This window comes from Mus musculus, chromosome 13 (assembly GCF_000001635.26).
Source record: "Mus musculus strain C57BL/6J chromosome 13, GRCm38.p6 C57BL/6J".
NCBI lineage: Eukaryota > Metazoa > Chordata > Mammalia > Rodentia > Muridae > Mus > Mus musculus.
The window spans coordinates 94,484,701-94,508,950 of NC_000079.6; the positions used below are offsets into that span (position 1 = coordinate 94,484,701).

General features: G+C 42.3%; 1 protein-coding gene across 4 annotated transcripts in view; it reads left to right on the forward strand.

Annotated features, from left to right (window-relative positions):
• Ap3b1 (adaptor-related protein complex 3, beta 1 subunit) overlaps positions 1 to 24,250 on the forward strand; it is a 207,357-nt gene that overhangs the window by 125,741 nt on the left and 57,366 nt on the right. For 2 of the 4 annotated variants that reach the window (NM_009680.3, XM_006517523.4), the window contains exons 21-22: positions 8,969 to 9,041; positions 17,218 to 17,324. In NM_009680.3, coding sequence (NP_033810.2) covers positions 8,969 to 9,041; positions 17,218 to 17,324 — 180 coding nt within the window. The remainder of the gene's footprint in view (positions 1 to 8,968; positions 9,042 to 17,217; positions 17,325 to 24,250) is intronic. The other 2 variants (XR_001780749.1, XR_382728.3) reach the window with 1 other exon arrangement.

Consider the following 24,250-nt stretch of genomic DNA (forward strand, 5'->3'; position numbering starts at 1 on the left):
TCTCCTGGGCCTTGCCTTCAAGAGCAAATCCATCATGGATTTTAATGCAAGGTGGACCCATCTCAGGAAGATCACCTGCTAGCTTTTAGCTTCTTCTTGTTGGCTCCTGACACAAACTAACAAAAAAGAAGGAAGTACTTTTGAAAGGTGAGCGTTCTGTTAGAAAGCCGAGTAACTAAAGAAGACAAGTTCAGCGCCCGACTCAGGCCGCCCTGCCCCACCCTCCCAGCCCAGCCTTGTAGACACGGGAGGCCGCTAGAGAGGTGCGTGCTTAGGCCATGGCAAGGCTCACTGTTGCTAAAGGTGACATGGAAGGACGCTTCAGAGACGGCACCGAGCACTGGACTGCAGATGCAGGGAGACTATAAAGTACTGATTCCAACATGCTTTTTAAAATATGTCACACTAGATTACGTAAATAAATGCTATCAGAATGTCTTCAAAGTTTTAAGGTATACATTATTTAGCTAGTTACATTTACTTATTTTAGAGCAAATGCAAGAATCATGTATGAATTTGAATTGAACATTTGTGCTTGACCTTTTTGTCTAGTTAGTATGAAAAAGCAGGAAAGTTTACCTTGCAAACAAAGTTTCTTCTGTGAAGAGTGGATCTGACCACGATTGCCTTTCTGACCTCAGATTGTTACTTCTTTCTTGTAAATGATCACACTGATAAGCAGCCACAGGGTGCGTGTGGCTAGAATAGTGACAGTCAGAAGCTGACGTTCACTAAGTTAACTGACTTTCATTAGTATGTCATCTGAGTGGCCAGAAATGAAAATAAATTCATTCAGGTAGGCCTTCTACATCCAGATTAATTGTTAAGAATATTTAAGGGCTGGAGAGATGGCTCAGTGGTTAAGAACACCAACTGCTCTTCCAAAGGACCTGAGTTCAAATCCCAGCACCCACATGGTGGCTCACAACCATCCGTAATGAGATCTGACGCCCTCTTCTGGTGCATCTGAAGACAGCTACAGTGTACTTAGATATAATAATAAATAAATCTTAAAAAAAAAAGAATATTTAAAACACTGCAAGTGTTTATATTGTTTTATTTCAAATATTTTTGCAAGTCATAAAACTTATTTAAAAATTGAATTCTTACTTATATAATGAATTTAAAGACTTCCATTTTTCAAAAGTCATATAAACTTGTAGAGATTTTGAGTTATTAATGTGAACTCAAAAACACTTGGAGAGTTTTACATATCCTCATTTTCTACTTAAAAAAAAAGCTTAAATATCTTCTTAAATAAAGAGCCTTGACTAGTGACAGGAAGTACAACAGGGGTGGGGTGGAGGGACCAGTGTTTTATAAATGACATGTAATTAGGGTAAGTTATTCTTATATGGTTTTGTAAAATTGAAAAATTATAGACTCCACTGCCTATGAAGTGTTAGCATCCACAGAGGCACTGGAAGTCAGTCAGGACATTTTGTTCCCTCCTCACTGGGGACTCCAGTGAGGAGTTCACATCTTGATGACCAAGAATGCGAAGAGCAGGGTCCTATCCTGAGAAGTCAATGCTGTGCATTGTTTGTGCCCACGTTTTCCTCAGATCACGCACGCACTTGGTTGATCTTAGGATGCCATTTCCTGTGTTAGGCGAGCGTTTGTGTGTGTGTGTATATATATGTATGTGTGTGTGACTGTGTGTGTCTGTTTATTTAAATAGGTGACTTTATTTAATTCCCCCTTCTATCAAATGCTGTGGCTTTTGCTCAGATTATGAGTAATGAAGGCAGATGGTAGCCTCTTTGCCTTCATTTAGCTGACAGAGAGTTGGCGCTGAAAATTCATGTCTTGAATCTACAACTTGAATCTTACTAGTTTTCTTTCATCCGGACAGTGCATTTGGGGCACATTGAGTGTCAGCACAAGACCTTTGAGGTAGCTGGAGTATATGACTTCCAAAATCGTTAATTCTGTGGTGGTTCATGAGTCAAGTGTGGCGTTCCTGTGGGGAGGTAGCGCTTTCATGCTTCAGCTTCCTTGCCTGCAAAGCAGAAGCTGATCCCTACTTTGTTACAGCTCGTCCTGAGGGAGACAAAGGTACAAGCGCGCCGTGCACTGCAGTTTGCGCTTTTTGTATGTTGCTGTTGTCTGTTTTGGTTGGTTGGTTGTTGGTTTTGGTTTTTTGACCGAGGGCTTTTCTGTGTAGCCCTGGCTGTCCTAGAATTTGCTGTGTAGACCAGGCTGGCCTGAGTCTCATGGCAGCATGAGTACTGTTGTACTGAGACCTGGCCTCCCTGTGGCTTGTCTCTCCTGCACTTTTCTACTCTTTTAAACAATTCTGAACGTTTACGTCTGTTTTCAGTTGTGACCCCTAACTTGTATCTACCTTCTTCAGAAGGCTACTGTGAGTCACTGTCTTTGCACTTCAGGACTTCATTTACCTACCTTTTCTGTAAACATTTAGCTCTGGCTAGGTGCTCTCTATCGGCTCACCTTCCTTTGTTATGTCCTAAGATGAAGCTCTGCTGCCTTTGACCTCGTTCTGTGAGCCCGCATCTTCCTTCTTGGCACTCTTAATCTTTTTTTTTTTTTAATTAGGTATTTTCTTATTTTACATTTCAAATGCTATCCCAAAAGCCGCCCCCCCCTCCCACCTACCTCCCCTACCCACCTACTCCCACTTCTTGGCCCTGGTGTTCCCCTGTACTGAGGCATATAAGGTTTGCAAGACCAAGGGGCCTCTCCTCCCAATGATGGCCGACTAGGTCATCTTCTGCTACATATGCAGCTAGAGACTTAATCCACTAGTTTCTCTTTTGCCATCAGAGCCTGTCGTGGCTTTCAGCCTTCAGAGGAGAGCCAGAAGTGGAGCAGGGCGAGTCTCATGCCCTCCATCTCCTACTACGAACTCAGTTACTTCTTAGTAACTTCCCTCTCTCTCCGCACATACTGCCCTGCTAGGTGGTTAGGACCCTGCATGTTTCCTGCCATGCAGCCCTTTCTCCCATAGTCTACTAGAGTCCTAGCTTAGTATCAAATATCCCTGTCGCTCGGCTGCCAGGTCTTCTCCCCTGATTTAGACCAGGTCCTTAGGCCTGTCTGTGGCTACTAGATTTGTAATCCCAGCGCTCAGCAGTCAGTGTACACCTCACTCCAGCAGTCACCCTGGGATTTGTAACCCTGGCGCTCAGTGTACCCCTCACTCCAGCAGTCGCACTGGCTCCTGTGTGTTGCTCCGGCTTCTTCTGCTCTGGGAGTTTACATAATTACCAAGACCCTCGGATTTTCCATCTGGCTTTTCTATTTCTTCTTTCCTCCTTTTGCAGTCTAGATCCACTCTCCTTCAGCTTTGTAGATCTTTGCCACAGTCATCCTCAGATGGGTTTTTCCAACCCTTCCCTTGAGCACAGTGGTTGGATCAAGCTGCAGGACACCCTGCTGCCATCCAGTTTCAATGAATGCCTCAGCCACCATGTCTGAATTCTCTCTCATCCTAATCTATTCATGTTCTAACAGTCACACTCTTCTACATATGTGCGTGGCTGTCCTCGGTGGGCAGTGACAGCAGGGAACTGAACCTGTGCGGCTGGGAGGGCATCCCTCCTGGGTATCTGTAGTCCTTAAAGGTCCGTTACCTAGTACATGTGCCATAGCACATGATCTGGTTTAAGATCTGATTATTTTAGGGACAAGTGGACCTTTATATGTAGGTATTCCATTCTGAAATGTATCTGAAAATGTTTGGAGTATTGTTGTTTCTATAAAATAATCTTTTTGTCCCAAGTAATACCTATAGAAAATTTGAGTTTTTTAGATTCTTTTTTTTAATTTTGTGTGTGTGCCTGTGTGTATATGCATGTATGGCCACAGTAGCCAGAAGAGAGAGTAGGAACTGAAGACACTTGTGAGCCACTGTATGGGTGCCAGGAACTGAACCTAGGTCCTTTGCAAGAGCAGCCACGGGCCTTAACCACTGAACCATATGCAACCCCACAAAATCCCTCTTAATAGTTCTATATCTTAAGCACTTTTACACGCTTTATTCAGTGTCAAGGAAAATATTTTTATATGGAAGAGTAGAGAGAAAACTCAGCAATATAGACATAGTACATGTGGAAGTGGTTTTCATTTGTGTCTGTGTGTCTTACATCTTTTGGTAACATAAACAATTTATAATCTGCACACTAGGATGTGTTTAGCAGATGGGAGCATTGTACTTAAGCTAACGTTGTTTCCCCTTCATCGGACCCTGAAACTAAGCAGCCTCTTGGAGTGCTCCTTCCTCCTCAGCTTGTGTCATGGAGTGACGTTCTGCTGTCCTCACTTTAGCTGCACTGCGAGCTCTCTACGGTGTGCTCCAGCTCTTACACATAGAGATAGGGAGGAAAGTGGGAGTTTGGAATCATGGTTATGATGCAGTGGAGATGTGTCTGTTTTACATGTTAGCAGTGTTTCCTCTAGGGGACTGTGTGGTGGCTGTGTGTAGGTACTAACAAGGGTTCAATGTATATGTGTGTGCATTCGGAAGAGCACTGAGGTTTCATATCAGCTGCCTCCCTCAGTCACTTCCCACCTGACCTGAGTTTTTGAGACAAGATTTGTTTCTGAACCAGGACTTCCAGATTTGGCTGCACTCGTTGACGAGTGTTGACTGGGGATCTGCCTGTGTCTGCCTCCTAGGTGCTAGCTAGCATTCCAGTCAGGTGCAATGCCTGTCTCTTTCTGTGGGTGCTAGGATTCTGAGTTCAGATCTTCATGCTTACATGACAAGCACTGACCAACTGATATTCCACTCCAGTCCTGTGTTAACAATGTTTTAGTTACATACACCATATATAAAACATAACCTAACAATGTGAAATAAATATGACGTATTTAGCATTCTTTCACTTAACACTTAATAAATGTTAAGCATGTTTCTATACCTGGATCATGAGATTACTGTCTGAACTAGCTATGGAAGAACACTCATACTGTGTATTCCTAGCAGTGTCAGAGATGTCCATAATTATCTCGGGTTTTCTCTATCTTTGGGCTTTGCTGTCCTTCTGTGGGGGAACTGTGAAATTGATGACCTACCCTGGTGACATCAGGACAGTCTCTGATGGTCAGCAAATGTTAAGATTTCCTTAATAGAAAGACCTGGTGATAATGGTGACTGACCTGTGAAAGAGTCTTGGTGACAATGCAGTTTTACTGTGTGCTATGAACAGAGCCCTGCAAAGAAACCATTTGCAGGCTGCTTTTTGTTCTCTGAGAAATAAGAACAAGGCTTTCTTCTCACGGGTCTTCACAGGTGTTGAAACCCTTAACTTCTGTGGCTAATGAGGAGTATTGGTCTTTATTTTAAAAATTCAAAGCTTTGTCTCTTTCAACATTTGTCTTTCTCAATATAGTTCATATTTTAAATTCTTCAAAGAAAGAAATGTCATTTGATGTTCGTTGAGATCTGTAAAACAAAAGGAGACCATCCAGCTGAAGCAGGTTTCACTTATGGGGGTTGCTTAGACCTCTTGCATTGCTCATTAGCATTAAGAGCAGAAGAGTTTCATAAACTTTTCATGGGGTTTCATATGGTTTTAAATTTCAATCCTTTCTACAATAGAAACACCTGGCACTTGTTATTCTTTCTTCTTCACTTTTCTGTAAGGTATGCAAATGGATATTCATAATGCATGCAAAATCTTTACAGAGATTGTTACATATTTTTATTTGTATTTATAATTTAAGATCCTTTCTTTATTTTTGAAATGAAATACATTGACTAGAAGTTAGTTTCGTAACCCTGTGACTTTTTATTCCATTTTGCAAATGTTCCTGTGTCCGTGTGTGATGAATCCCATAGGGACCAGATGGAGCTTTGCAGGCAGTGAGTTGATGAGTAGCTGTGCCCTGTAGCCAGATCTAAGATCAGTAACTGTTGTCCTTATAAAAGTCAAATATAGTCACTCAGCTGTTAAAAACCTAATTCTCTATTTAAAAAAATATATACAAAAACAAATTGTCTATCTTTCTGCTTGATCTCCTTTCACATCCTAACACAATGGAAACAGTGGGTGATCTGTCAGTGGGCTTGGTTTGTCAATGGTGGTTTTGTGTAAATATTGGGAGGGTAAGAAATAAAATTCACACAGTAAAATATGATTTCATCTGCCTTTTCTCCGCAGCTCCATGGCTCATGCAACGGTGTGAAATCCTCATTTTACACACTTTGCAGGCGGAGCACATGAATTATGCATTGAGCAAGAAGAATCTCCTGCCTCAAGTCCTATATGCATTTGCCCAGGTTCTGTCTCTATTACCAAGATGAATTGCAAATGGAGAAATGTTTGATGAGACAGGCCTCTTAACTTCTTTGTTTAGAATTCAGATTTTTATTTTTATAGTTGATCCTTTAAGTATGAAAATGTTGTGAACTTACTATGGATTTTTTAAAATGGAAAATGAAATATAATGTAGGAGAAGCGTGCTAGCATATCATGAAGCGTTTTATAGCCTCGATTCGGAATGCAAGGCTTTGCCAGTTTGGTGGAAATGACCGTCATCTTTTGCTAATGTTGTATTTCAGTCGCTGCTTATTGGCTTTCCTCAGAAAGTCGGGGGAATCCTGTCTTTCCAGCCTGCTTCCCTCTCTCCTAGGCTTCTGATAAGAGGAAGAGCAGATGCACAGGGAGCCCCTCTGCTGTGTAGGACCTGATGTGTGCTTAATACACAGTGACACCTATTCTCAGCTGTCCCGTAGAAGAGGGGTAGGCTTGCCTCCAGCTCTAACTTACTCTCTTTTTGATAGGTTTCTAGCTTTTCAGGCCGTGAGCTTACAGTTTGATGGAGACTGTTTGTCACTTCCCTGGCACGAAGCTACACCTATTGTGCACAGCAGTTTGATAAGCAACATGCTGATAACCCTTGGGTTATGATTTTATCATAGGAATCAAAGTCTACTTGGGGATGGCGTTTTCATTCTAAATCTGCTCTCATTAACTTGTAACTTAAATTTCAGTCTCAAAATTCACATTTTGTGTGTGTGTGTGTTTGTTTTCTTGCAGATAGACATTGTTGCTGATGTGGACAATTTGGAGGGGGCAGAAGCTATTTTGTGTTTAAAGAAGGATAGAGTGAAAGCTTATGTAGGAGGCTTTGCGATTTCAGTGGCTGGGAGGAAAGGACGTGCTCATTTTCTTTCTTTTTAGTTACACTTTTTTTTACTGTGCATTCTTCTCTAATCCTTGAACAATTCTCTGAATGTAGGCGTAAAGGAGAATACAAGCAGAACTTTAATCACGTGAAAACCTTATTTCCCAGGTGCCTTTCTAAAAGTGTGCTTGTGTGCGCGCGCGCGTCCGTGAGTGTGTGTGTGTGTGTGTGTGTGTGTGCGCGTGCGTGCGTGCGTGCGTGCGTGTGTGTGTGTGTGTGTGTGTGTGTGTGTGTGTGTGTGTGTGCACGCACGCATGCACACATGCAATCAGTGCCACAGGAGCCAGAAGATGGTGAAGGATCTCCCAGAGCTGGAATTCCGGGTGGTTGTGAGCTGTTGATGTGTGTGCTAGGAACTGAACTCAGGCCCTCTGTGCCATCAGTTCACTGAGCCATCTCTCTACCCACCCTCCCCCACCCCACACCCAAGCATATGGTTATGTAATGCTGGTTATGTGCGAGCTATTTTAAGTGCACCAGCACTCAAGCAGACCTTTTGCTTCAGTGACACATACTTTATGCTACTAATAAGCTTAAGTTTCTCTTGTAAGGACTTTGTCTAGGTGATGATTTCCATTGCTGAGCACAGAATTTGATAAATGAATAAACAAAAAGAAGTAAAATTGTTAGTTTGGATTTGAGAATTTATCTAAAAGAAAACACAAACAGATCAAGCGAAGTTGATACAGATGTATCGGTTTAATGCACTACTCTCTGTTGACCTTTTTTGTTTACTGTGCTCCTTAACTATTATTAACTGTGTGCCAGGGGTTGGGGATGGGAAGTGTGCCTGCGTGTGGTTGCATGTGGTGTGGGTGTCCATTCACCTGTTATGTGTGGAGAAGCCAGAGGGCAGCATCCAGTGTCTTTCTCAGTTGCTTTCCATCTTACACTGGAACATAATTAAGCTGCAGTGGCTAGCTGGCAATCCCCAGAAATCCTCCTGTTTCTACCTTCTCAGCATACACTGGAGTTATACATGGCTCCGTCGTGGGTGTGGGGACCTAATTCCTTATATTTTTACAACAAGCACTGTACAAACTGTGCCTTTCCCTAATGCAGTTATACTATTTTCATTAAGATGGGTAAGCTTAGTTAAGGCTTTATATTCACTGCCATGGGAAGGAATGCTCATGGTGAATGGGCCAACTTGTCATGGAAGAAGCCCTGATTTTCAGTTGGTATGTTTTAAATATTTACTCTTTATAAAATGCTATGAAAGTAAATGAGTTATTTTCTACAGTAAAGAGGCCGTTGTCAAGGGTACTGTTGGTGCTGACCTCTGACACAACCTCGTAGAGGAATACCTCGTATGTAGTACAGTGCCTCTCACAGACTGACATCTGAGAAAGAGTCCGGCCTCTTGCAGGCCTGAGGATGTCAGCTCTGTCCATGTAGGATTGTTTGAGTATTCCTTTTCCTTAACTAAACCTGTCTAGCAGTTATCTCGAAGAATCCTTATTTGCCTTCTACTGAGAACCTCATTTGTGGTGTTTTGTTTTGTTTTTGTAGCAAATAAAAGTTGTCAGGTTGTAAAATCATTATTATTACATTTAAATTTTCTTTTAAAAGGTCTAAATATCCTTTAAATACAAAGTATTTAAACATAAGTAACAGTATGTGTGCCGAGGAAGAAATGCAGAATGCTAATACAAACTTTGATTCAGGAAGGTGATTCTATCACTGTACAGAAGTTTCAATTGTGTTTTTGTTTCTAAAACTAAGAATGAAAACCAAGCTTGTTTGGTGGTGGTAAGAAGACTTTAAGGTTTTCTTTAGACAGGATCTGAAGTGAGATTTCAATGTCTTACAGGCAAAAGAAAGAAAACCCCAGCAAGAAAGACATCCTCCCTCCAAAGATGTTTTCCTTCTAGATCTGGACGACTGTAAGTTCTGGGATGCCCTGGCTCTGTAGTGATGTTCTGGGTTCTGTGTTCTTATAGCGCTTCTCGCGTAGGTTTCCCAAGTAGAAGCATCTGTTGTAAAGATATATCAGGAAAGGTGGGAATTTTCCAGCCAGTGCCTTTCCCTGGTTGAGCATGTCAGCTCTGTGTCACATGAGAACAGCAGACCTGTTGGTTCTACTTTAGTAAAACATCAAGTAATGGTCCTGCCTCCCATCATTCCACACTGTGAGATCCCGGCTGTGGGGATTCACACAGGTGCCTAAGGAAGCCGGAGGAAACTAGGAGAGTAGCAGAAAGGAAGGCTAGCCACAGTGGCTTCAAAGCCTTGACTGGCCAGCTTGGCTTTTCCGTCAGTGTTTTAACAGCAGAAAGTCTTCATTCAAGCAAATATGGGTCTAAGGATTCAGATGCCCACAACTTTACATGGTTACAAGTATACATAGTTACACAGTTACAGCTCTGACATCATTCAGTGGGGTGGAGCTGGGCAGTGCCTTGAACTTTGTTGCTAGGTAGACTCTGTAGTAGGAGAGGAACTGTATATAAGATCTCTTGAATGTTCAAAGGTCTCATTTTCAGTACTTCTCTTATGTAGATTGTAAGTTGTTTGGGGTTACCTCATTTATTCATAGATCCATGCTATTTATTTATATCGTCTATTGTGATAGCCATAGCAGATTCTTAAGAGAGAAGATCCAAAGTGTATAATATAGAAAAAGACTCTAGAGAAATAGAACACATTTGACCACATTAGCAACGATGATAAGGTTTGGTATCATAGGTGCTCTATGGTTAGTTGAAGTAGATGCAGTATGTATACTGCATTGATGGAAGAAGATGTCCCGTTAGGTAAGGTAGAATCAAAAACACGCATTGCGTGTTTTGTCTCATGTGGCATCTAGGGCTGGGGAGATCATGACAGTAGACAGAGGACTATAGGAGGGCTGTGGGGTGGGTGAGTGAGGGTGATGTGACAGTACCGCAGCAAAAGCCATTGCTTTACAGCTGACATACGCTGTTTCTGAAACTCAGAAGCAAATCCAGATCACGTTGTCCATCCTAGCCAAGATTTCAGTTTACCAGCATCCAGAGTCAGTAAGGGCCGGGTGACAGAGCTGCATGTGCTCGCACTGCGGGTACCTTCCATAGGAACACAGACAGACACAGCCTTTAGGAGTCATCTCAGTTCTGTCAAACTGGACATGTGTGTCCCTTAGCCTGGTCCTTCTTTTTGGAAATTTATCCTACCAGTAAACACAAAGTCACATCTCTCCCTTCCTTGTATTAAACCCATTCGCTTGCTATCCTGGTGCTGCATTAGATTATAGTGAGGCTCCTTCCACAGATGATTATGCCTCTTGCCCACATGTGAAGCCACTGCTACTTGGCTCAAGCACACCCACAGGGTCCTCTGCCCAGTGACCTGCTGCTGCTGACAGCGCTGCCCTCCACCTTCTGGTGGCAAGCACTACCTCTAAGCTCTGATGTCACCAACTCTCAGACCTCCATTAGTTCATTTTCAGAGACGTAGCAGCTCCTTGGGACACTTAGGAACAATACAAGTTCATTGTAATGCTGTACATAAAGACATAGCCAGACATGGTGGGGCAGGCCTTTAATCCCAACACTTGGGAGGCAGAGGCAGGTGACTTTCTGCAAGTTTGAGGCCAGCCTGGTCTACAGAGTGAGGTCCGGGACAGCCAGGGCTACACAGAGAAACCCTGTCTCAAAAAAAGCCAATCAGTCATGGGCTGGAGAGATGGCTCAGTGGTTAAGAGCACTGACTGCTCTTCCGGACGACCTGGATTCAATTCCCAGTACCCACTTGGCAGCTTACAACTCTCTGTAAGTCCAAGATCTGACGCCCTCACACAGATACATGTAGGCACAACACCAATGCACATGAAATAAAAATAAATAATTCTTAAAAACCAGTCAATAATCAAATAACCCCATTAAAAAATGGGGCTCAGAGCTGAACAAAGAATTCTCACTGAGGAATACCGAATGGCAGAGAAGCACCTGAAAAAATGTTCAACATCCTTAATCATCAGGGAAATGCAAATCAAAACAACCCTGAGATTCCACTTCACACCAGTCAGTATGGCTAAGATCAAAAATTCAGGTGACAGCAGATGCTGGCGAGGATGTGGAGAAAGAGGAACACTCCTCCATTGTTGGTGGGATTGCAAGCTTGTACAACCACTCTGGAAATCAGTCTGGCGGTTCCTCAGAAAATTGGACATAGTACTACCGGAGGATCCCGCAATACCTCTCCTGGGCATTTATCCAGAAGATGCCCCAACTGGTAAGAAGGACACATGCTCCACTATGTTCATAGCAGCCTTATTTATAATAGCCAGAAGTTGGAAAAGAACCCAGATGCCCCTCAACAGAGGAATGGATACAGAAAATGTGGTACATTTACACAATGGAGTACTACTCAGCTATTAAAAAGAATGAATTTATGAAATTCCTAAGCAAATGGATGGACCTGGAGGGCATCATCCTGAGTGAGGTAACCCAATCACAAAGGAACTCGCACAATATGTACTCACTGATAAGTGGATATTAGCCCAGAAACTTAGGATATCCTAGATATAAGATACAATTTGCTAAACTCATGAAACTCAAGAAGAACAAAGACCAAAGTGTGGACACTTTGCCCCTTCTTAGAACTGGGAACAAAACACCCATGGAAGGAGTTAAAGAGACAAAATTTGGAGCTGTGACGAAAGGATGGACCATCTAGTAATTGCCATATCCAGGGATCCATCCCATAATCAGCTTCCAAACGCTGACACCATTGCATACACTAGCAAGATTTTGCTGAAAGGACCCAGATATATCTGTCTCTTGTGAGACTATGCCAGGGCCTAGCAAACACAGAAGTGGATGCTCACAGTCAGCTATTAGATGGGTCACACGGCCCCCAATGGAGGAGCTAGAGAAAGTACCCAAGGAGCTAAAGGGAACTGCAACCCTATAGGTGGAACAACAATATGAACTAACCAGTACCCCAGAGCTCTTGTCTCTAGCTGCATATGTATCAAAAGATGGCCTAGTCAGCCACCACTGGAAAGAGAGGCCCTTTGGACTTGCAAACTTTATATGCCCCAGTACAGGGGAACACCAGGGCCAAAAAGGGGGAGCGGGTGGGTAGGGGATTGGGGGAGTGGGTATGGGGGATTTTTGGGATAGCATTGGAAATGTAAACGAGGAAAATACCTAATAAAAAAAAAGAAAGAAAAAAAAACCAGTCAATAATAATGTGTTCAGAGCACGAGAACAGTGGCAATAGCATTTTCAGAGGAACTGCTAGAGTATAATCATCTTTAAATGTATATTTTTATACAAAGAGAAAAAGGTTCCTCAACTTGTTTGTTGTTGTTGTTGTTGGGTTTTGCTTTTTGTTTTTTTTTTGAGACAAGGTTTCTCTGCGTAGCCCTGGCTGATCCAGAACTCACTCTGTAGACCAGGCTGGTCTCGAACTCAGAAATCTGGCTGCCTCAACTTGTTTCTTAAAGACAAGGAAGGAAGGAATTTTTAGGAAGGAGATTTTTATCTCAACTTGTTTTTAAAACTCAGCAACTTGATATAGGAAATATTTCTCTTTGTTGCTAGTACCCACACAGTTAAAGTTTTTCAACATTCTTTGTCAGACGTGATACCATAAATACTTGTTAAAAAGTTATTTCAGTTATGTCTATAGATGGAGTGTCTACTAAGTTCAAAGAACTTTGCTGGGTGCCTTAACACATTAGGAGAATTCCCTAATCCTCTTCTAGGATCTAAACTCTAGCCAAAGGTGTCTCTACCTGAGCAAACACATCCACATGCACTTTTCCATGAGTGTGGCATAAGTGTGGTGCAAGTTACATAAGAATAGGGAGGGGCAAAGCTGGGGATGCCTTTGGGAGAAGCGTGGTCTGAGCAGAGCTTAAACCAAGCATGGGGTGCTGGCTCCACCCTCTGCAGCTTCTGGATTGCCCGCTGGAAGGGCTCCACAGCAGCCTGATGCCCTGGTCTCTTGAGAGGTAGGCTAAGCTTTCAGGAGAGGCACTGAGCAGTGCATAGCAGGAGCCGCAAACAAGTGCTCTGTTTGTCCACTTCTTCATTCAGAGAAACTTACTGGGTATTTGTTGTGATACAGGTTTGTTTTTTTTTTTTTTTTTTTTTTTTTTTTTTGGTTTTTCGAGACAGGGTTTCTCTTTATAGCCCGGCTGTCCTGGAACTCACTCTGTAGACCAGGCTGGCCTCAAACTCAGAAATCCACCTGCCTCTGCCTCCCAAGTGCTGGGATTAAAGGCATGTGCTACGACTGCCCAGCTTTAGTTAATCCTTACATGCTGAAGACCTAAATAAATACATTGATACAAGAAACTCAGAGTACTGAGAGCCAACAGAGAAGTTATTTTTGCTTTTCCTTGATTTGGCCTGGGAGAAACAGTTTAAACGGTGAAAGATGTATTTTGCTCATGGATTCAGTCCATGGCCCACCATTTCCCTTACCTTGGGCCCAAGGCAAAAGTGAAGCATCAATGTGTGGGGGTGGCTGTCCACATCATGGCATCTGGGTAGAGGCCAGAGGCATCCTCCAGGGTCCTGCATCCTATAGCTAAAGACTCATTACCGAAATAATCATGCAGCATTTCCCAAAGGGACACCATGACTGGGGACCACGCCTCTAACCTTTGAGGCCTGGGAAAGTTCATGTTCAGACCTAACGGCCAGCATTGAGAATGCCATTCTGTGAGTGAAATGAGAGGCGGGCAACGATGCGCACGTAGCGTCATGGGATGCAGTCCATCCTTCAGTGTGAACAAAGCAGAGGGAGACAGGAGAGCAGAGTCGGGAGGGTAAGCTGGGCTGAGCAGGGCGTGGAGCAGGAGTCTCCAGTGGCTCACCCAGGAAGGTCCAGCGACAGACTGCTTCAGTTACAAACCCAGCCGACGCAGCAGTTGAGGGTGCTGCTGTGAACACGGGCGTCAGCCCAGCATGCCTTTAACCAGTTTCATGAGTTCGTTTTTCTATTTCAACCATTCATAAAATGGTAAAAGAAAATGATGTTAACTCTTGGACAATTCTTCTAGATTATGAAGTTATTTGACTATATGGGTGTCAGAAAAACTATCCACGTCAAGATAGTGACCGTCAGTCAGTCTGTGGACTCTGAGAAAGCAATATACTTTCTGCCTTGGGCCGGGGTAGAGGGGGGCGTTATCTTTCTGGAAACTGGAATATCTTTTAGTCTGCCATACGAAATTATCTAAATGGGACGGTCATAAAGCCGAGTTCAAGTAGCTCTGGAGCCTTTCCAGATAGCCACTAGGACAGCATCCTAAGCCGTACTGCGGTGTGTGGGTGAGGAGATTCAGTGAGGTGGCAAAGTCCACGATCACACTGTCGGCAGTATGTAGGTGAGGAGATACAGTGAGGTGGCAAAGAGGACAATGGAGACTTGGAGAGTTTGTCTTCTGTTTTTTGAGATAGTCTCACTGTGTAGCCCTGGCTGACTTGGAACTTTCTATTTAGACCAGGTCACCCTCAAACTTACAGAAATACCTGACTCTGCCTCCAGGGTGTTAACATTATAATAGGTGCATGCCACTACGCCTAAACAGCAGAGCTTGATCTCAGTTTTGTTTTGCTTCTTAGCTGTGTTACACTGGTGAGTTTATTTGACCTCTGAATTATTTAGTGTCCTCTCCAGTAACAGAACCAGTACAATGAATGCATGTTGAAAGGGGCTTATTATTCGACTGGCTGAATGATGAGCTCTAGGTAGCCTCTCCCCCCCCCCCCAACACCCCCCCCCTCCCCCCGTGGTTGCCTTGACGCTGGAGAGGCTTAGAGTCTGGTGGCTGCTCAGTCAAGAAGGCTAGTGCCTTGGGAGTCCCAGTCTGTCACTGACGGTCTGGAGGATTCCCAGAGCACTGGTCTTTGGTTCTTCTCAGACGCCTAAGAAGCTGGACTCAATGAGGAGTGGTGGTGGCAGCAGAAGCTGCAGCAGTAATGCAAATAGGGTAGATGGACTTGCCAGCACAGTGTGAAGGCAAGCAGGGTAGAAGCAGGAGCTTGTTCTCTGCAGATCTTTTCATCTGACCTGCCACCAGAAACTGCTGTCATACTGATGAAGAAAGTCCCTCTGAGGCACACTCAGCAGCTTATCTGTTAATTGACTCTAGATCCACTCACACTGATAACTAACATAACCATCACAGCCTCTGCTGTCATTGTTGGGTCTACAGAATTCAGTACTGTTCTGGGGGTGAGTGAATGGCTGCCTGTGAAGGCATTTACATCTGCACCTTGTACATGGCAAGTGTTGGTAAGGGATAATGGTGACAGCAGCAAGTGAGGCAGCTAGTCACTGGGGACAAGCTGGGTAGCCACAGGCTGGGCCTCGTGGACTGCTGCTGCATTTAATTTTGAACCAGAGTTTTAATCAGAAGAATAATTGTATAAATCTTTGTCATACATACTTTAGCAAAGAAAAGAATGTTTTATTGAAAGTCTTAAAATATGGGGTTGGAGAGGTGACTCAGAGGGTACTTGCCGTTCCACATGAGGAAGGGGTGAAACCTCCAAACCTCATAAGGCTGGGTGCCTTAGCACACCTGTGAGCCCAGCACTCTTCCAGCTGACCACAGGGGAAACCGAGTCCCTGCAGCTTGTATGTCAGCACCACACACACACACACACACACACACACACACACACATACACACACACACATACTCCAGTGTTTTGTAGGGAAATTCATGGGAATCTAAGGATTGTATTAACAATGCTGCAGCTGTGCTAAATATAAAGACAGTGGGGAAACCAAGGACTTTAGTGCCATAGACACCCAGTCCCATCTCTGCTTTTCTACTGTGTGTGCTGTTTGTTGAGTTGAGATTTCCTTTAAAGATTTTCTTTCTTGGCATCATCACTTAAAAACTGTCATGTCATTTTATTTTTAAAGGGGTTTTGCCTTTTTTTTTCTCTTCAAGTAACATAACAAAGACCTTATCTTGAAAAAGAAACATTTCATTGTTAACTTTATGAACTAGTACTTTTCCTGCATCATTCCCAGGATCCCGTAAGACTAAAAGGAGAGAATCTGAAAAGTGACGTCACCTTAAGTAAAGTGTACTTTACAGCGTTGCTTTGGAGAGAGAAGTTGTCGGAAGCTAACCCTTTTCTGCATCCTGGTTTTCTTTTCAGTTCAACAGTTGAGACAGTACTAAAAACTAAAGCCAGTAAGGCAAAATATTCATAGGCTAATAGGACCCAAACCATTAAAGTGCAAACTGTTGCATGAGAAGTACAGTTGTCAGGGTTTGGCTCATAAACCTGTGGAAAAGAAAGGTGTCCTGTAGGCAAGCTTCTTAGGAATGCTTGTCAAATCATAGAATTGGGTTTTTATTTTGAACAGATTTTCAAGACACAGATTTCTTTTGTGGTTGCATGGCAGCTGCCACACATAGCTTTGTGGCAGTGAGTGGATAAATAGGGATGGACCTAATTATCCTAATTATGCTTAGAATGGAAACTAAAGAAATGAGTGAAGCAGCCTTGTGGTGGCGCATGCCTTTAATCCCAGCACTTGGGAGGCAGAGGCAGATGGATTTGAGTTCGAGGCCAGCCTGGTCTACAAAGTGAGTTCCAGGACAGCCAGGATGATATAGAGAAACCCCGTCTCGATAAAAACCAACCCCCCCCCAAAAATCCAAAACAAACAAACAAACAAAAACTTCTGAGCTAGCTGGAAAAATCTCTTTACATTATTGTTTATGTTAGAGTGGAAAATGTGTCTTACTGTCTTACTATTTTCTTTTAGTGAAGTTCTGGGTGATAAGGGTTAGCCATTAAAAAAATCTAAAAAACAAAAACAAACAAACAAAAAACAACAAAAAAAAACAAATTACCTCTTACTCAAGTTATTTATTCCTTGAATTGTGAAGGTTTGCCTTGTGCTCAAAGCTCAGGCTAATAATCACTGCTGTGACTTGAGAATAGCATTACTAAATCAGGGCCTTAAATAGAATTGTCATACGTTCATTAATCAAAGTAATTAAATTAGATTTACTAACAAAATAGAATGCTGCTTTTAATAATATGAATTAAGTTTTCATGCACACTTACTTATTTGGGCCTTTTCTTCCAGTTAACCCAGTATCCACCCCAGTTGCCCTTCCTACACCAGCCCTTTCTCCAAGCTTGATAGCTGATCTTGAAGGTCTAAACTTGTCAACTTCTTCATCAGTCATCAACGTAAGTGATTTCCATGTAACACGTATGTCCATACGATACAAATGATCTTTTTAATGAAAAAAAAATCAAATAATTGATAAAGAATTTTCAGTCTTCAGTAGTGCCTCTTCTAACAGAAGTTGGATTCAGACAGACCTTTTAATTTTATAATGATTTTTAACTTTAACCAACCTTTATCTTCTCGTCTTACTTCTGCTTTCTAGTTACATCTAATTATCATGTGGATATTTTTTTGCTGTCTTATGTCTATAATATACAGGGCTTCTTTGCCACGTTGAGGTAGTGTTTAGACAATCATGTGCCTCTTACCAACGGGGATATGGAGTAAGATGCATACAGACTCACCTCAGAAGTCATCACAAACACACAAATGCATTGTTACATGATTTCACTCTGGGCCCATCGACTGTCCCTACACAAAGTAAAATTTTCTTGTGTGGGCGTATTCCATTTAGGGGGAAAATCACCAACCAGCTGTGCACCTAAAACATGCTTTTCTCTGTGTGTATCAGACTCTAGCAAGCCAGTTTGTAAGTAGACAGATGATAAAAATGGATTATAAATTTAAGAGGAAGTGCAGATGATGATGGATGGAAATGTGCAGTAGTCATATTAATGAATAAATGTAAATTTAAAGGGCCATTTTGCTTGGCATTAGCAAAAATCCAGTGTCTGCTGCTATTAAGCTTATTCTTCTGGATGTCATGGCTGCCCATAACAGAATCACCAGAATGCTTCTACTTACACTCAGTAAGCCCACTTCTGGGAGAATAAGAAGAAATTCGGAGGTTTAGATGCATGCTTGTAAACCTCCTTGTCTAATGACAGGATAGTTAATGGTTAAATAAAATATGGCAAAACCTACTTAAGAACAATTTTATAATCTACAAAATATGTTCAAGTGTGAAGGGACAGAAATTTAATATATATAGATCTCAGTTTTACAAAATTATACAATGGTATTTGTAAAACAGGAAAAATAAAAGACTAAAAACTTGATTTTTCTGAATTATAGGATTATGGATTTTTGTTTTTTGTATTTTTATATTTTAATTTAATCAAGCTGTGTCTTAGTCAGGGTTTCTATTCCTGCACAAACATCACAACCAAGAAGCATTTGGAGAGGAAAGCGTTTATTCAGCTTAAACCTCCAAACCGCTGTTCAGGAAGTTAGGACTGGAACTCAAGCAGGTCAGGAAGCAGGAGCTGATGCAGAGGCCATGGAGGGATGTTCTTTACTGGCTTGCTTCCCCTGGCTTGCTCAGCCTGCTCTCTTATAAACCCAAGACTACCAGCCCAGAGATGGCACCACCCACAAGGGGGCCTTTCCCCCTTGATCACTAATTGAGAAAATGCTTTACAGCTGGATCTCATGGAGGCATTTCCCCAACTGAAGCTCCTTTCTCTGTGAGAACTCCAGCTGTGTCAAGTTGACACCCAAAACTAGCCAGAACAAGCTGTAATCATACATTGTCCAGAACAGTACTTTTAAAGCAAATGTGGAGAGGGCATTTATGAAAGACTGGGATGTTTCCAGTACAGCTTGTCTGGATTACCACAGTTAGTTAGTTGACTGTAACTAAGGCTGTCATTTGGTGTCTTGGTTCTCCAATGGTGATGGTAGGACAGATGTCATTGTTTGTTTCTAACTCTGGTGTTCTGTGCTCATATAAACCTAAAAGTCAGTTGTGAAGCAGTAAAATCAGCCATTTCTTTAGTATATGTATGGCTGTGCTATTCATAGCCGTTCTTTAAAATTTATTCCAGTAGAATGTTTCCTTGTATCTGATAAGTTTTGTTTCTTGTAATTAACCAAATATATACACAGAAACCCAAAGAACAATTTTTCACACCAAAAGATTTTTCTAAAGAAAAGTCTTATGCAGGCCTGTGTGTGCTGGTTAAATGGGATTCGGAGACAGGAAGATCACAGAATTAAGGCTGTCCTGGATCACACAGTGAGGAGGGAGGACAAAATCGACAGCACTGTGAGCCCAGAGCCTGGGGTTGCAGTCTGACAGGATTGGAAGCCCAGCGCTTGTTGTTCAGCCTTGTATGGGACAGCTTGGGCCTGGCCAGTAGATGGCTCCTAAGGAAACACATGGCAGTGTTTGTCAGTGACAAACACCTTAATCTAATGGGTCTGACCGCTTGCTCACTGCTAAATAATCAAGTTTACGTTAGGTTCCGACAACACAGATGAAGTAGAGTTTTGCATATTTGGCTTCTTGTGGGAATGAAGAAAATGAAAAAGAGGGATTGCTTGTCTATAAGAAAAATATCATGAGAAATTTAGTACTTGTAGAATTGTGTAGTGAAGCTCCAACCTCTGTTACTTAGATGGCTTTCTATGTCTGGATCCCATCATTTCATTATAAAGACAGCAGGTAGAGTTAGCCCTCTAGGGTAGGAAGATGGCTCAGTCGAGCATTCGCCTCGCCAGTGTAAAGACCTAGGTTGGCATCTCCACATCTCACATAAGCGCCAGCCACAGCAGCGTATGCTTATAAGCCCAGCACCAGAGAGGCCGAGGCAAGAGGATCCCACAGAGGATACCCAGAGCCTCCTGCCTCTACGTGCACGTATATGCACACACACACATGAGCACATACACACCACACAGTTTCTTTAAAAAGACATTTTAGAGACTTTCTAGTTTATCTTATCAGTGATGTCACCATGAACATGACTCATTCAGTGCATTTTTTATGCACCTGACACAGCTGTGCTATACAGTTGAGAAGATCTGGCTATTTGACCATAAATAAAACAGGCATGGCCTACAAGGATCGCTGTCTCCTAGCGGGAGTAAGAGTGAAGTAAGGCTCATTAAGAAAGTTGGTCAGTATAGAGTGGAAGTAAAGTGTATTGCAATCCAAGACTGTCCTGGAAGGAATCAGCGGAGCTGATGGCTATGTTCTTGCTAATTTGTTAAAATAGTATTTTTGGAATTGGCCAAAATGAGGGTCAAATGGGTAAGTTCCTTCTGTAGTATCTAAACTGCCCAAGAGCATTTCCCTCAGGTTTAGTAATTCATTAAAACTCACAGACCTAGGGAGAGTACTATACATTGGGTTAAGGTATTATTTCAGCCGAAGAGTGAGTCACATAGTGTGGATCCCGAACCCTGGGTGACATTGTTGAGCAGGGAAGTTCACTGAACTTCATTGTTTCAGAGTTTTTACTGAGGCTGCTTTGTGTGGCAGGCTTGAATTGCTACTGTGTTTCATCTACAGCCCTCCCTGCTCCCTCAACGTCAGGTTGCTGCAGAGTGCCCCAAAACTCATCCCCACCCCAGACTACCTCTTAATGTAAGCTGTTAGGTGCCTTTCACGACTCACAACGGTCGGTGATGGGCATCTGTGGACCCAAGGGGCTGCATGTAGCAGTTCCTGGTATAACTAGGGTGATCCCAACATTTAGAGGTGGCCTCTCAGGAGCTGATCTTTCCTGGGATGCAGTGGGAGGTCAAGACCTTGTCACCCCAGTTTTGTTGGCTCAGGTATTTATTCAGGCTAGAGACTTGTATTTGAGCAGAGTAGGTAAGACTCCTGCCATCACTGTGTCTACAGCGGCGTGTGAAAAAAGAAGCTTTGTCCCAAATCAAGTGCCTCCAAGTCTAGCATAGTCTTACTCATAGGAGTTCTATAGCTGTGATGGCCATCATTTGTTGTTTCCTCATATTCTAAACAATATCGACATTCTCCGAGCCTTATATCCCTGCTGTGCTTTCAACTCTTATCTCAGCTTGAAGTTGACATGTCTGAGCTACTTTTGCTCTCAAACATACAATGGAAGTCTAATTTTTTGCAACCTTCTCTTCATTTGCCTTCTTCAAATGTGGCAATCCTTATTCCATCCTCCCATGATGCCCTGGTGCAAATAATGGAAGTACCAGCATCAAACCAGGGTCTGTTCATCTAACCTGTGATCTAAGGACTGACACTGGAGAGTATGAAAAAGGAAACCATAGGTAACACTTGGATTTGAGCAAACAAAATGGGGGGCCGGGCACCCCATCCCATTCACACACAGAAAGAGCTTCTAAAGTTAGTTTTTGACATTAGTTGTAGCAAGAAATATAGAAATTTAGCTACTAGATGGGCTTATGACTTTTTACTATAGGAAAATGACATCTAATGAGATTAGCAGTCTCCATGATGAAGGGAGGTCTTGACCGTGTTCTATTGTAAAAACTCAGTAATAGAGAAGAGCCTCCATCAGACTTGCTTTAGTATGGAGGTCATTCGGTTGATTTAAAACTCATATGAAAGAAAGAGCAAGCCATGGGTGAGGGGAAGGATTGAATCCACTCTCTCTGAAATCTGTTGAAGCAGCCTTTGCAGTTATTGGATAATCGTGTGGGATAATGAGACCCGTGGTTGAGGTTGCTTTAGGGTTTCAGTATCCAGAGTCGAGTTTTCATCTTAGAGATTCTCATTTTTTCCTTCCCTCCTCCCCTCCATTTCCTGCTCCCCCACCCCACCCCCTGCTCTGTCCCTCAAATTTCTATGAACATGTGTCCCACTCCTTTAATACCACTAGAGAGGCAGGCTTCCCGTGGGTTGCTCTGTAAGAGCAGGCAGATGGTTGTGGGAGGCCTCCTGAGTGACTGTATTTAGTAAGCATGGCTACTGTGGTACACAGTGCCATTCCTGAAGATGGTCACTTGTCTGTGACAAGGTTGCTTTCTGACATGGTCGAAGCACTCTCAGAAGTCCATTCAAACTTGGTTTTTAAAGTGAAGGTATATTTCAGCCCCAAGCAAAGAGACAGGTCCAGCTAAGATCAAATTCCTTTGAGTTTAGAAGAGAAATTACGAGTTAAATTTTAAAATAATTTTGTCATTTTAAATTTGGGGGAAACCCTTTATTTGTTCTGATGAAAATGTCAGTAGTCATGGAACTGTGGTAAAAATAATGAAAAATCACTGGCCTGGGTCTGCTTAAATTGAAAACATTTTTTAATTAAAGTTTGACAGTATTTTGTGCTTCCATTGCCTAGCCACGTCTTGTCTTGTTCTTTTATTCAGTTCTCTTCTTGGTGAAAACTGGTTTAATTTTGAAATTAAACTTGAAGTTATGCCATACTATGGCCTGGTGTTTTTCCCTGTTCTGCTTAGAGGCCCTACTGTTGCCAGAGGCCATTCTTTTCTTTTTCTAGATTGTAAAGAAGTGTGCTTTTTAAAAAGGAAAAGTTTATAAATGATTTTGAGTTACAGCTATTTTTGTAAATTTTTTTAATTAGTTTAAACACACATAAAACACACATAACAATTTAAGTCTTTTTATCTAAAAAAATTACATTGTTATGGGTAAAGGTCAGAGTTCAACTTGTCCGAGTTGATTAGTTGTTAGTAATCTGTTTGGGTCACCCAGATGCACATGTACTCCCTGAGAGAGACAGAGACAGACAGAGAGACCAACAGATACACAGATATATATATATATCTGTGTGTGTGTGTGTGTGTGTGTGTGTGTGTGTGTGTGTGTGTGTGTGTGTGTGTAGAGAGAGAGAGCCCACAAGCAGGTGACAGTAGAGCTTCCCAGTTAGTCCACTGAGATGCTAGTTGCAGTTACTAGTGAACACAGAGCACAAGGGCACACACACCTCAAAGACTGGCTGGAGGGCTGGCAATAAGGAAAGCCATGGGCCTTTCTCCTTCTGTCCTCTGTGTGCTGTTGTTGTTGCTTGGCCTTAGGTCATCATTGCCAGAGCTGAGACGAGCCACTGCTCAGCCAGTGCCACTTTCCTAAGATAATGGTGTTGTCTTTACTCGGTAGCCGATGTGCACGATTGTAGGAAGTGGGAGGTACTTTAAAATGTGATTGCTCTTAGGGGATGTTCCTTTCTGGTAGATTTATTCTCTATTTTCAAAACCAACCATACTTTGTGTAGCTGTCAGCTGTAACCCTTCAGGTCTTGCTGCTTCCGTTGAATTTTGCCATTTGCAGTAAAGAAGTCTTATTCTCCTAGCTTTTAATATCATAGGTCACTGGGCATTGCCCAGTCACATATTAAATACTTTTATATCAGTTAGATTAACTTCTGTTACCACTGTTCTCTTTAAAAGCATGCCAAATTTGTTTCCTAACACATGACATGGTTAAATAAATAAATAAATAAATAAAGCTATCTATTTAATAGTGTTAAATCTTTGAATGTGAGAGCCTGAAAAATGTTATTATTTCATAAAGACTTTGTTTCCTTTCCAAGGAAGATAAAATGAATTCAGCTATAGGTACATTCCCAACTAACACTACAAAATTAATTTATTACCAGAGACAAGAGAGCATGAAGTAAAAATAGATAAGTACGGTATATGACCCTAATATCGGAGAAAAGTAAAAACCACTTATCTTGGAATAGATCAGACACACTGTTATTCAAACCATTCAGGAATGTAATTACATACATCTTTTATAAGCCTATCAATCAGGGTTATTTCTCTAAGTTTGCAGCTGTTTTACATTACTGGGTTTATAAATACCTCCCCAGAATGTGAAAGAAGCACTGAAGTCCTGCATCACACTTGGCTCAGACAAGCAAGCACTGCAGACGGGTGTGTGGACACAGTTGGAGCAAGTGTGCAGAAATGCAGACGAGATGAAGGGAGCCGCATGCAGTGTGCGCAGCCTTCTGCGCGGGGATGCATAAATGGTCAGGGGAATGTGAACACGGAGTGATTGGAGGGGAAATGAAGGAAGTAGGGTCTAGTTTTAGGTGTGAAACATAGTATTTTAGGGTTTCTTTAGACTTTTTTGTAAGAGATACAAACCAACTTTGTTCATAAAATTATGTCAAAATTTGTTAATTGCCTCAGAAGTAAAATAAGCTATTGGATTAGGCAGATGATAACACATATGGTATGTGTCTTGTCCCTCCCTGTTGTGGTGAGGCGTCCAACCCAGGGTCTCATGCATGTA